The sequence below is a fragment of the Schistocerca gregaria genome, chromosome 6, assembly GCF_023897955.1.
Source record: "Schistocerca gregaria isolate iqSchGreg1 chromosome 6, iqSchGreg1.2, whole genome shotgun sequence".
Classification (NCBI taxonomy): Eukaryota; Metazoa; Arthropoda; class Insecta; order Orthoptera; family Acrididae; genus Schistocerca; species Schistocerca gregaria.
In genome coordinates, this window is record NC_064925.1 from 216,515,614 (window position 1) to 216,529,528 (window position 13,915).

General features: G+C 42.7%; 1 protein-coding gene and 1 non-coding gene across 2 annotated transcripts; one reads left to right on the forward strand and one right to left on the reverse strand.

Moving 5' to 3' along the window:
* Positions 1-369: 369 nt before the first annotated feature.
* On the forward strand, positions 370-8,361 carry LOC126277898 (inositol oxygenase-like). The gene is made up of 6 exons (XM_049977453.1): positions 370-436; positions 3,545-3,716; positions 3,813-4,021; positions 5,792-5,928; positions 6,069-6,299; positions 7,663-8,361. The coding sequence occupies exons 1-6, from the start codon at positions 416-418 to the stop codon at positions 7,769-7,771; spliced, it is 879 nt and encodes a 292-aa protein (XP_049833410.1). The 5' UTR covers positions 370-415; the 3' UTR covers positions 7,772-8,361.
* On the reverse strand, positions 4,077-4,151 carry Trnas-cga (transfer RNA serine (anticodon CGA)). Its single transcript has one exon. It is a non-coding gene; the product is annotated as a tRNA-Ser (tRNA).
* Positions 8,362-13,915: the final 5,554 nt, after the last annotated feature.

Below are 13,915 nucleotides of genomic sequence, written 5' to 3' on the forward strand. Positions count from 1 at the left end.
AGAATTACTTAATAGATCGAAACAACAAACGCAATAGAAAATTACAAAGACGTTGCTGATGCGAATCTAGCCTGAGCCACAGGAGTGAGATCATACTGTTGGCCGTGATTAGTGCGTCGAATTGTCCTAGTGGTCCATCCAAGGCCGCAGGAGAAAAACAGCAACGTAATGGGGGAAAAAACTACGAAAACGCGTTTCCAAATAATGTACTGTGTGATTCGTGACTGTGATCGGAGGAAGCGAGAGAGTGTGGAGCCTCCGCGAACGTCACGACTTCACGACGCCGGCTGATGACGTCACGTGCCGACGCCGTGTGCGACAGATAACGGCGCCCCCTATATATTGGGCCGGCCCAGTAGCCACGACACAGCGTCGCGACGCCTCTACAGCTCGTGGCACCACACCGACCAGCACCATGGCGCCTGCTAAAGTCATGGTGAATATCTGCTGCCGCCACTACTGCCGCTGTCCGCTGCCACTTCATTAACGGAACTAATGACGGCTTAACATACGTGCTGGGAGGGGGGTCGAGCTAAGACCTTTAGCAGTCAACACTCTTATTTACTCAACTATCTAGGTCTGCTACGTCAGGAAAAGGTCGAATTTGAGCGCCGACCAGCACTCAGTTTTACTGTCTTAATTAAGTTTCATAACATTGCGTTGCTTACCTATATATTCATTCTTTCTCATCTCTCTCCAGCAATGTGTCCGGATCAGACCTTAAGGTTCTCTCAGTTCACTTTGCGCATTAATTTGCTTGGTTAAGTTATAGAACTACTATCTTTAAATGGGAAGTGTCTGGGTCAGAGTGAAACGTCCCCTTAGAAAAATTTATGAATTACTGTGCTGATAAACCTCTTACATTATTTGCTTTTCAATCAGCTGAGCAAAACTGAACGTACTCAGACATTACTCACTTTACTTATTCTGATCAACACTAAACTGACACACAATATTTTTACCGCAACGCAATCTGACTTTTAATAATCGCTACAAAAGAATGGCCCTGACTAACAATAACCTGTACCTTTCATGAATCACTGACCTCAGAAAAATCTTCGTTACTCGAACTATTGCAATACAGCGAGCGCCACTACTGCCAGCTGAATAAAAGATGCTAACTACTGAAGGCACTAAGTACTGATAGGCATAGTTATCAAATGAAAGATTTGAATAGAGAACAATATATTTGCCTTAATAGTGTTCAAAAGTCGTAATATATATAGCAGTTCATGACATCCAGTGTTACGAATTTACTGTTTGTGATGGACACACGTCCAGATCATCAGCTCTCAAAACTCCGCCATCTCTCCCCACATCTACCACTGCTGGCGGCTCACATCCAAATGCGCAACGCTACGCGCTGTTAACAGCCAACTGCACAACACTACAATAGCAGACAACAATGCAAACCAGCCACAGATTGCGCACAGCACAGCCAGTGACTTTCATAAAGAGCGCTACGTGGCGTTACCAATATAAAAACCTAAACAGCCTACTTACAAGAAAAAACCTATGATTTGATATTGTTCCCTGGTCTACTCAATGTAAGTGCCCGTTCCAGTATAATCGTCGTTCCCTCAGTTCTGAAAGACAGGTACCGAGTACGACATTCATCACTGGCCATATGCTCTTTCAGTCTCAGGCTAAGGGCCCACCGATTCATTTTGGTGTTCATTACAGTAAGTCGTTGCTCTGCTTCCTTTGTTGGTGGTCGACATTCTCGGAACTCATCGGATTCGAGAGGACGTGGGCCGGACGGAGATCTTCTTATCACAAGGCACACCAGTCACTGTCTGACGTTAAACCCATATACTGCCTGCGCGGTTCATGATTTTGTGAAGACGTGAACCGGTGGTAGTGATTTTTGAGCCAATATAGTTGACAATATTTGTCTCTGGCACATCTGTGCTGTCGATCTGGATGGTGTGGTTTGTAAATCAGAAAATTTCACGGCTGCTAATGTGAACCTTATTCAGATATTCTATGCTATCTGTTGGCGTAGTAGGATGAATTTTTCGGATTTCTCGGTTTGCATTCCCATCTGCAGGCCACAGTTTCAAGAGACGTTGAGGCTAACATGTGGGTTCGATTCACATCTTGGATCATTACTGCCTCAGAAGCGATCCACGGTATGAATCACCTCCATAGACGCTTGAACCGCTGTTAGAATTGTCCATTGCAAAGGATGAAGAATTATTAGGTTTCTCAGAGATGTCCATTTGACCTAGGCGCAACAACGTGGAATATATTAATTAGAGTGTCGTGTCTAGTAACACAAATTTATATTTTACAAATTAGGAGTGGGCTACTTATCATAGATCCACATTTTGCAGCCAGCACGAAATGTACTTCTCATTCAGAATGAGATTTTCTCTCTGCAGATTAAAACTGTGTGCCCGACCGTGACTCCTCACAGCTTTACTTCTGCCCGTATCTCGTCTCCTACCTTCCAGGCTGTGGCTAAGCCATGTCTCCGCAGTACCCTTTCTTTCAGGAGTACTAGTTCTGCAAGGTTCGCCGGAGAGCTTCTGTAAAGTGTGGAAGGTAGGAGACTAGATACTGGCAGAAGTAAATCTGTGAGGACGGGACGTGAGTCGTGCTTCGGTAGCTGAGATGGCAGAGCACTTGCCCGCGAAAGGTAAAGGCCCCGAGTTCGAGTCTCTGTCCGGCACACAGTTTTAATCTGCCAGTAAGTTTCATACTTCTCATTGTTGCAGTAGCCACCTGCGGTATGGCCTGCTGTACATGTTCACATTCATCTAGACGAGCACTGTGCAAATGTTAAGATTTTTGACTATTTTTGTTACTTAAAAAAGCAAACATGTAGCACAAAGAAATTTACGCGTTCAGCATCTTTCGTTGCTTCTCACGTGCTTTACTCAGAATTTAAGCAAGCAGATTCTATTAATAACTATTAGGAAATGTTCAGGCGATCTTGATAGGAAAGAACACGCTTAGAACTTTGTGTCGGAAAGCAAGTCTACAGTTGCAAATAGTGACGGAGTTACACGAAAGAGTTAACAGTTGACGAGACATCATCTGAGTAGAATTCCTGTTTTTAAACCGGTCAAAAGGCAAGTAGACACTGAAAAGTTCTTCATGGTTAGTGGATAATGAGATAGTAGTTAATTCATTTGTCACAAATTAGTTAGTCTTGTACGTTAAGCATGAGGTTTCTCGTGGATAACACCGAGCGTGTTGGTGAAGTAGTCAGCTGGTTATCTATTGGTTGCCCCTTTAGCTTTAGGCTTGTCTCCATCTACGACGCGATAGGATATCTGTACTTAGTCCTTTCATCGTCGACGGATCGCTAAATCTTGATTTTACTTCCTGCCTTCGTGAATAGGTACTGGCAACAGATCGATAAGCAGCAGAGTGGAGGAGTTCTAGAGCGTGACTTTTTCAAAGAACGCACTCCCGCCTTCTCCCTAAATCTGGATAGCCTGATGGAGATTTGAAATTCTCCAGAATGGGACTGTTTTAATAATCCCGCATTGTCGTGTGCAGGTTTGGTAGTTGCAATGTAATAACATTTTTCCAGAATCGTCCTCTGATCGACCCTTCGGAGATCCTGCGCCCGGAACCCATCCACGCGGGGAAACCGATCGCCCAGTTCAGGGACTACACCATCGACGACACGGACCCCATCAAGGAGCGGGTCCGCAAGCTCTACTACGACATGCACAAGTACCAGACCGTCGACTTCGTCAAGAGTAAGTCCGCTCTGCGCAACCAGAAATGACGCGAATTGTTCCTGATGGCTGGTTGCCGTGCTATTACTCTTACGGGTATGTCGTCTGTCTTAACAGAACAGCACGCCAAGTGGCTGAAGTTCGACAAGTTCCGCGCGCCCATCATGGACACGCTGGAGCGGCTGAGCGGCATGCTGGACCAGAGTGACCCCGACGTCGACGTGCCCAACATCGTGCACGCCTTCCAGACGGCGGAGCGCATCCGCGAGGACCACCCGGACTGTGACTGGCTCCAGCTGACGGGACTGCTGCACGACATGGGCAAGGTGAGCTCACGCCAACACAACGAACTGTTGAAACTTCCTGGCAGATTAAAACTGTGTGCCCGACCGAGACTCGAACTCGGGACCTTTGCCTTTCGAGGGCAAGTGCTCTACCATCTGAGCTACCGAAGCACGACTCACGCCCGGTACTCACAGCTGTACTTCTGCCAGTATCTCGTCTCCCACCTTCCAAGGTTCGCAGGAGAGCTTCTGTAAAGTTTGGAAGGTAGGAGACGATATACTGGCAGAAGTAAAGCTGTCAGGACCAGGCCTGAGTCGTGCTTCAGTAGCTCAGATAGTAGAGCACTTGCCCGCAAAAGGCAAAGGTCCCGAGTTCGAGTCTGGGTCGGGCACACAGTTTTAATCTGCCAGGAAGTTTCATATCAGCGCACACTCCGCTGCAGAGTGAAAATCTCTGGAAACAACTAACTATTCTTTACGACGAGCTGTTGTGTCCTCGTGTTTCTTCCTACGGATGAGGGAGTTAACAGATACATTTTGAATAAAGTAAACAACTGTTTTATCTTGCATCACAAAACTTAATTTACGTAAGACACAGATGTTTGGCTGTAAGCCTATTTTCCGGTATACAACTATTCCAGAGGTAACACCCAGTTATGAACCTGAAAATGACTTAAACCTGTAAGTGGGGTCGTACGAAGGTGAAACAAGACAAAAAAGCGTTACGTTTGGTTTGTTCAGTATACAATGTCTCGTCAAGGAACATCAGTTGAATGAATTAAAATGAAAGGATCTGATTTCTTATTACTTAAATACCAATCATAACAGCAGGTTTCTTGCGAAAATACTGCTTGTAACTCTTTTATTATCAGGTTCCTCTCCGAATAATCGTCAGAAGCATTTTCTCTGGTATTTCTGCACATATATGCATTTCGTTTTTGCAATGTATAGTTGAAGTCAACCCAAACAAATATGGCTTATCAAGTCTTTCATGCGAGGTCCAGTGTCGTTGGGAAACGATGATTTGTTTCCCGCTACAGGTGAAAGGAAAATTTTACGTGTTCATTCAATAGATCGGTCTCAGATTAGTCAGTGCGTTCTTTTATCGGTACATATTAACGGGGACAGTAAAACAATCAGCATAACCAATACTTTTGCAGCAACAACACTCCTCTGTAACGCGCCGACAACTACCTCCATGCATAAGTGCTGCTCAGTTGCTGCTGGATTACAGATTGATTATTCTTCCCACTAGAGTAATGTCTAACTGATGTATGGATTTCCACTTTGAAAATGATTTCCATTGTAATGGGAAACAAACCGATACTATCCGTCGATGCTGGGCGTAACATGCAAGGCATGACGAATAATCTTTGTTTTGGGGAGATTCAGCTACACACTGCAAAGCCTAAATCGCAAATACCGGCCAAAAAATGCACCTGAGGACTCTTTGGAGAGTTACCTTGTATAAATCACTGTAGGATCTGACGTGACATGTATGCGAGCCATTTGGATATTAATCTTAGCGTTAGAGTGAAGGAAACTCACCTCAGGGCGAACAGAATCCTGGTCCAATAGTCTTTTATTGAAGACAAAATAAAACGTAGGACATTAAACACTGTTTCTCAAAACGCAGGTAACATGAGAAGGAAATTTCTTGACAACTGGATACTTTTTGGCATGATTCACGCCTGCGACAACTTTGCGTCAAACATCATTCGCGCCATTCAGTGAAAATGAGGGTAATTAATGAAATGACAGTGAAGTACTGATTCAGGAGACTTGACTCATGAAGTAAACATATTGTTCCAGATAATGGCGTTCTACGACGAGCCTCAGTGGGCTGTCACTGGTGACACCTTCCCTGTTGGCTGCGCTTGGGCCGACTCCATTGTCTACAGAAACACGACTTTCCACGACAACCCGGATACCTACAACCCCAAGTACAAGTAAGGAAACATTCATGCAAAAGTAGAGGAATTTTGTGATTTTGTGGTGTTTCTTTGCCGTAGGGAAACTAGTCACATGTTCGCGCAGTATGACACGCTTAAAGTGCGTAACAAACTTAGAAAACATTGTACTGTTACAGTACGAAGTATGGCATGTACACTCCCAACTGCGGCCTGGACAACGTGCTGATGGCCTGGGGACACGACGAGTACGTGTACCGCCTGCTGAAGCACAACGGCTCCAAACTGCCGGAGATGGGCCACAAGATCATCCGCTTCCATTCCTTCTACCCGTGGCATTCTTCTGGCGACTACATGCACCTCTGCAACGAGGAAGACATGGAAACCCTGAAATGGGTCTTAGAATTCAAGTAAGTGTGAGGAAGAAATATGTTAACTGATCGCTACGAATTCGTTGAGTTATAGTTTAAAAAAAAAGCAAATACGTTAGACAGGGTTTCTTGAATAGGATAAGGCAATCGTATTTTAAATTGTAAGTTTACGACTTTGTATCGTCAAGGCTGTTACTTTCTCTGGCATATACCGTTTGTTTTATTATCATGCCTTCTGCTTTCAGACCAAAAGTCCTTTTCAAGTGTTAATCAAGTTACTGACTGAGAATGAGTGTAAATGTTCTTTCGAAATGTAGCCCTCTCAGGGTAACTTTCACTACACGTTCAAACACTTTAATGATCCTCACACTTTATAAGAAAGACTATTTGACAGGGTGAACATCCGCAACTGAGGAATAAAAAAAGTCCCCTTCAGTTGGCAGTAATTTCTTATTTATTGCACGAGCGGTTTCGAAGCCGAAGCCGAAGCGGAAACATTAATTCCGAGGGCATGCTATTCAGCCAGGCGCTGTTTCTTCTGCTCCTACGTTACCATACGTTTGCTTGACGTCAGTGTGATCTTCCATGACTGATTGGCACGAGCGCCACAAATATATGTTCCCATAATCACTTCATGGCACCTGAAGCTATAGCTTGAGGCTTCGAAACTGGTTGTGCAATAAATGAGAAATTGCTGGCATCTGAAGCCGATGTTTTATTATGTGGATTATAACAACAGATTCCGAACGTGAGCTCGCATTATGTTTTGCGACTTTTTATGGTGATACATGAAAATTGTTTCTGTGTTTGGATGTATTGTGACGCTCCATATATCTACTCAGTCCTTTAGCTTAATAAAAGGAAGGAAAATTTGGGTTATAGAATCTGTCGCACCGTTTTCAAAGGAATTAGCGTGGCATTTGCCTTTTGTGATTTACGTACACCACTAAATCCTAAATCCGGATGGCAGGATGGGAGCTTGAACCGCCCACTTAACATATGGATGGACAGTGAATTATCACCCCCTCACCTTGATGAGTTGAACAATAGAGCTAATATTTTGAAAGTATTTTGATGCTCATACTCAATCGTCCGTTGCCATCATTTGGATATGACCTTTTTGATCTAAAATTGGCTTCTAGTGTTACTGCAAAATATTTTGCAGATAAAGTAATTTCCTTGGTGGATATAGTATCTTTATATCACAAGATAGGACACATCTTTGTTTAGATATCAGAATCAAATTATCTGACTGTCATCTTTCACAAAATTATATTTTGGTAGGTCTTCGAGATACGAAACTCACTTCACGGGAATTATTACCTAGTGTGGCAATAGATTTACGGAAAGTAATTAAAATATTTTGGCACAGTATTTTTAAAACTGATCTTCTCCATTGCAGCAAATACGACCTCTACTCGAAGAGCGACGAGATGCCCGACATTGAGAAACTGAAGCCATACTACCAGAGCCTCATCGACAAGTACGTGCCTGGCGTCCTCAGCTGGTAGACTGCAAACACCCAGGCCTGTCACAGCCCCATCATTCACCACGAAACCACTAAATTATTCTTTTGTGCGAAATATTAAACGCATTTTCACCGCTGCCTAAAAATAAATTCGCTGAAAGAGACCTGCGCATTTCATACTGTAATAGTGACAATTTTGCTCAAATAATATGTTCATTACTTTATTCAAACGTAGTAATTATGCTACGTTTGGAAACTTACTAAGAATGTCTTCTGACGAAGATATCCTTAGTATAGGGTTGCTGAGAAACAGCCATTTTTAGAACTGTAGTATTTATTACTGTCACCTGTGAGGAATTTGTAAATTAACTTTTAAGTGTAAATTTATGTTGACTACATTGCTTCATAATTCCAAGTATTTTGGATATGCCTTCCAATTATTATAGCACATTCAAAATATCATCATGGTGTTCGTATGTATTAAACGTGACGAATTTTTATTCGTCCAATGCATATACTAAATAGTTTTATTGTATGTGAAGACTGTTAATGTAACGTAACATTAAGTGTCATAGTTTGTTAATTTTTTAAACAAATTAATATGATAATAAAGTTACTAATGTTTGTTATCTACTGAGTCATTTACCTTCAACTTTTCCTTACATTACAATTGTTGTTGTTGTGGTCTTCAGTTCTGAGACTGGTTTGAGGCAGCTCTCCATGCAACTCTATCATATGCAAGGCTCTTCATCTCCAAGTATTTACTGCAACCTACATCCTTCTGAATCTGCTTAGTGTATTCATCTCTTGGCCGCACTCTACGATTCTTACCCTCCACGCTACCCTCCAATACTAAATTGGTGATCCCTTGATGGCTCAGAACATGTCCTACCAATCGATCCCTTCTTCTAGTCAAGTTGTGCCACAGACTTCTTTTCTCCCCAATTCTATTCAATACCTCCTCATTAATTATATGATCTACCCATCTAATCTTCAGCATCCTTCTGTAGCACCACATTTCGAAAGCTTCTATTCTCTTCTTGTCTAAACTACACTCATGCTCATAAATTAATGATAATCTTGATACATGGTGAAACAAAGCTGTGGTGGGAGGTTTGCGGGTTTAAATCACCTCGCGGTATGACCATGCCATGCATTTGACCTGTGGTCGTCGCACGGTGGCGTTGGCAGCAGTCCACATACACAGAGGTGTGTTGGTGCTTGTCAGAGAACGGTGCTGGAAGCAAGTATGCAGACGTTTTCAGACGTGCTAATGGTGGCTGAGTGTTGAAAATGGCTCAGAGAACACATATTGATGACGTTATGAGGGGTAGAATACTAGGGCGACTGGAGGCTGGTCAAACACAAGTGGCACGGCCCCTCCATGTCCCACCAAGTGTGATCTCAAGATTATGGCAGCGATTCCAGCAGACAGGAAACGTGTCCAGGCGCTACAGTATGGAACGTTCACAGTGTGCAACACCACAAGAAGACCGATATCTCACCATCAGTGATCGCAGACGGCCACGGACTACTGCAGGTAGCCTTGCTAGATACCTTACCGCAGCCACTGGAACAGTTGTCTCCAGACACACAGTCTAAAGACGACTGAACAGACATGGTTTGTTCTCCCGGAGACCAGAAAGGTGCATTCCTATGATCCCTGGTCGCAGGAGAGCCCGTAAAGGCTGGTGTCAGGAACACAGTACATGGTCATGGCGTGAACAAGGAACCAGATTTTTTTTTTTTTTTTTTTTTTTTTTTTTGGTCATCAGTCTACTGACTGGTTTGATGCGGCCCGCCACGAATTCGTTTCCTGAGCTAACCTCTTCATCTCAGAGTAGCATTTGCAACCTACGTCCTCAATTATTTGCTTGACGTATTCCAATCTCTGTCTTCCTCTACAGTTTTTGCCCTCTACAGTTCCCTCTAGTACCATGGAAGTCATTTCCTCATGTCTTAACAGATGTCCCGTCATCCTGTCCCTTCTCCTTATCAGTGTTTTCCAATATTCCTTTCCTCTCCGATTCTGCGTAGAACCTCCTCATTCCTTACCTTATCAGTCCACCTAATTTTCAGCATTCGTCTATAGCACCACATCTCAAATGCTTCGATTCTCTTCTGTTCCGGTTTTCCCAAAGTCCATGTTTCACTACCATACAATGCTGTACTCCAGACGTACATCTTCAGAAATTTCTTCCTCAAATTAAGGACATGTTCTGCATAGAACCTCCTCATTCCTTACCTTATCAGTGCACCTAATTTTCAACATTCGTCTATAGCACCACATCTCAAATGCTTCGATTCTCTTCTGTTCCGGTTTTCCCACAGTCCATGTTTCACTACCATACAATGCTGTACTCCAGACGTACATCTTCAGAAATTTCTTCCTCAAATTAAGGCCGGTATTTGATATTAGTAGACTTCTCTTGGCCAGAAATGCCTTTTTTGCCATAGCGAGTCTGCTTTTGATGTCTTCCTTGCTCCGTCCGTCATTGGTTATTTTACTGCCTAGGTAGCAGAATTCCTTAACTTCATTGACTTCGTGACCATCAATCCTGATGTTAAGTTTCTCGCTGTTCTCTTTTCTACTACTTCTCATTACCTTCGTCTTTCTCCGAGTTACTCTCAAACCATACTGTGTACTCATTAGACTGTTCATTCCGTTCAGCAGATCATTTAATTCTTCTTCACTTTCACTCAGGATAGCAATGTCATCAGCGAATCGAACCATTGATATCCTTTCACCTTGTATTTTAATTCCACTCCTGAACCTTTCTTTTATTTCCATCATTGCTTCCTCGATGTACAGATGGAAGAGTAGGGGCGAAAGGCTTCAGCCTTGTCTTACACCCTTCCTAAGACGAGCACTTCGTACATGATCGTCCTCTCTTATTATTCCCTCTTGGTTGTTGTACGTATTGTATATGACCCGTCTCTCCCTATAGCTTACCCCTACTTTTTTCAGTATCTCGAACAGCTTGCACCATTTTATATTGTCGAACGCTTTCTCCAGGTTGACAAATCCTATGAACGTGTCTTGATTTTTCTTTAGCCTTGCTTCCGTTATTAGCCGTAATGTCAGAATTGCCTCTCTCGTGCCTTTACTTTTTCTAAAGCCAAACTGATCGTCACCTAGCTCATTCTCAATTTTCTTTTCCATTCTTCTGTATATTATTCTTGTAAGCAGCTTCGATGCATGAGCTGTTAAGCTGATTGTGCGATAATTCTCGCACTTGTCAGCTCTTGCTGTCTTCGGAATTGTGTGGATGATGCTTTCCCGAAAGTCAGATGATATGTCGCCAGACTCATATACTCTACACACCAACGTGAATAGTCGTTTTGTTGCCACTTCCCCTAATGATTTTAGAAATTATGATGGAATGCTATCTATCCCTTCTGCCTTATTTGACCGTAAGTCCTCCAAAGCTCTTTTAAATTCCGATTCTAATACTGGATCTCCTATCTTTTCTAAATCGACTCCTGTTTCTTCTTCTATCACATCTGTCAAAACTTCACCCTCATAGAGGCTTTCAATGTATTCTTTTCACCTATCTGCTCTCTCCTCTGCATCTAACAGTGGAATTCCCGTTGCACTCTTAATGTTACCACCGTTGCTTTTAATGTGACCAAAGGTTGTTTTGATTTTCCTGTATGCTGAGTCTGTCCTTCCGACAATCATATCTTTTTCGATGTCTTCACATTTTTCCTGCAGCCATTTCGTCTTAGCTTCCCTGCACTTGCTATTTATTTCATTCCTCAGCGACTTGTATTTCTGTATTCCTGATTTTCCTGGAACATGTTTGTACTTCCTCCTTACATCAATCAACTGAAGTATTTCTTCTGTTACCCATGGTTTCTTCGCAGCTGCCTTCTTTATACCTATGTTTTCCTTCTCAATTTCTGTGATGGCCCTTTTTAGAGATGTTCATTCCTCTTCAACTGTACTGCCTACTGCGCTATTCCTTATTGCTGTATCTATAGAGTTAGAGAACTTCAAACGTATCTCGTCATTCCTTAGAACTTCCGTATCCCACTTCTTAGCGCATTGATTCTTCCAGGCTAATGTCTTGAACTTCAGCGTACTCTTCATCACTACTATGTAGATATACCAACTCCTTAATGTCCTTGAAAGGGACCTGTATGGCGGTCATGATTTGACGGTGTGGGGTGGGATTATGATTGGTCCACGTACACCTCTGCATATCTTTGATAGGGGAACTGTAACAGGTCAGGTGTAGCGGGACGTCATTTTTCACCAGTATGTCTGCCATTTCAGGGATGCAGTGGGTTCCATCTTCCTCTTGATGGATGATAACGCACGGAACAACCGAGTTGCCGTCATGGAGGAGTACCTTGAAACAGAAGATATGAGGTGAACGGAATAGTCTGCCAGTTCTCCAGACCTAAAGCCCATCTAGCGCGTCTGGGATGCTCTCTGTCGACATATCGCTGAACGTCTTCAAACCCCTAGTACACTTTAGGAGCTCCGACAGGCACTAATGCAAGAATGGGAGGCTACACCCCAGCAGCTGCTCGACCATCTGATTCAGAGTATGCGACCCCGTTGTGTGACCTGTATACAAGTGCGTGGTGATAATATCCCATACTGATGTCTTGGTACATGCGCAGGAAACAGTGGCGTTTTGTAGCACGGTTATCTCAACTTATCACCAATACCATGACTAACAGATCTGTGTCGTGTGTGTTCCCTATGTGTCTACGGTATTAGCGCCAGTTTTGTGTAGTACCACGATGTGTGGCACCACATTCTGCAGTTATCCTTAATTTATGAGCATGAGTGTATTTATCGTCCATGTTTCACTTCCATACATAGCTATGCTCCATATAAATACTTTGAGAAAAAGTCTTCCTGACACTTAAATCTATACTCGATGTTAACAAATCTCCCTTTTCAGAATCGCTTTCCTTGCCCTTGCCAGTCTACATTTATAACTTCTCTACTTCGATCATCATCAGTTATCTTGCTTCCCAAACATCAAAACTCATTTACTACTTTAAATGTCTCATTTCCTAAGCTAATTCCCTCAGCATCACCTGATTTAATTTGACTTCATTCCGTTATCCTCGTTTTGCTTTTGTTGATCTTATTTCCTCTTTTCAAGAGACTATCCATTCCATTCAACTGCTCTTCCACGTCCTTTGCAGGCTCTGACAGTATTACAATGTCATTGGCAAACGTCAAAGTTTTTATTTGTTCTCCATGGATTTTAACTCCTACTCCAAATTTTCTTTTGTTTCCTTAATTGCATGCTCAATACACAGATTGAATAAAATCAGGGATGGACTACAAACCTCCCTTCCCAATTCCTTCTTCCCTTTCATGCACCTAGACTCTAATAATTGCCATCTGGTTTCTGCACAAATTATAAATAGGTTTTAGATCTCTGTATTTTACCCCTGCCACCTTTAGAATTTGAAAGAGAGTATTCCAGTCAACATTGTCAAAAGCTTTCTCTAAGTCTACAAATGCTAGAAATGTAAATTTACCGTTCCTTAATGTATCTTCCAAGATAGTTCGTAGGGTCAGTTTTGCCTCACGTGGTCCGACATTTCTACGGTATCGAAACTGATCTTCCCCGAGGTCGGCTTCTACCAGTTTCTCTATTCGTCTGTAAAGAATTCGTTTTAGTATTTTGCAGCAGTGACTTATTAAACTAATAGCTCGGTAATTTTCACACGTGTCAACACCGGATTTCTTTGGGATTTGAATTATTATATTCTTCTTGAAGACAGATGGTATTTTTCCTGTGTCATACATCTTGGTCACCATATGATAGAGTTTTGTCCGGGGTGGCTCTCCAAAGGCTATTAGTATTTCTAATGGGGTTGTTTCGGCTTAGGTATTTCAGTGCTCTGTCAAATTCTTGACTCTGTATCGTATCTCCTATTTTATATTCACCAACGATCTCTTCTATGTCCATAAATATTACCCTCAAGTAGATCGCCCTTGCATAGACCCTCTATATACTCCTTCCGCCTTTCGGCTTTCCCTTCTTTGCTTAGAACTCGTTTTCCATCTGACCTCTTGATATTCATACAAGTTGTTCTGTTTTCTCCAAAGGTCTCTTCAATTTTCATGTAGGCAGTAACTGTTTTACCCCTAGTGATATACACCTCTACATCCTTTGTCCTCTGGCCGTCCCTGGTTAGCCATTTTGCACTT

Excerpts from the sequence above, each read along its gene's own strand:
- LOC126277898 (XM_049977453.1), top strand. The coding sequence starts at position 416 with ATGGCGCCTGCTAAAGTCATG. Across the intron at positions 3,717-3,812 it reads GACCGTCGACTTCGTCAAGA|AACAGCACGCCAAGTGGCTG; the intron begins GTAAGTCCGCTC and ends CTGTCTTAACAG. Across the intron at positions 5,929-6,068 it reads ACCTACAACCCCAAGTACAA|TACGAAGTATGGCATGTACA; the intron begins GTAAGGAAACAT and ends GTACTGTTACAG.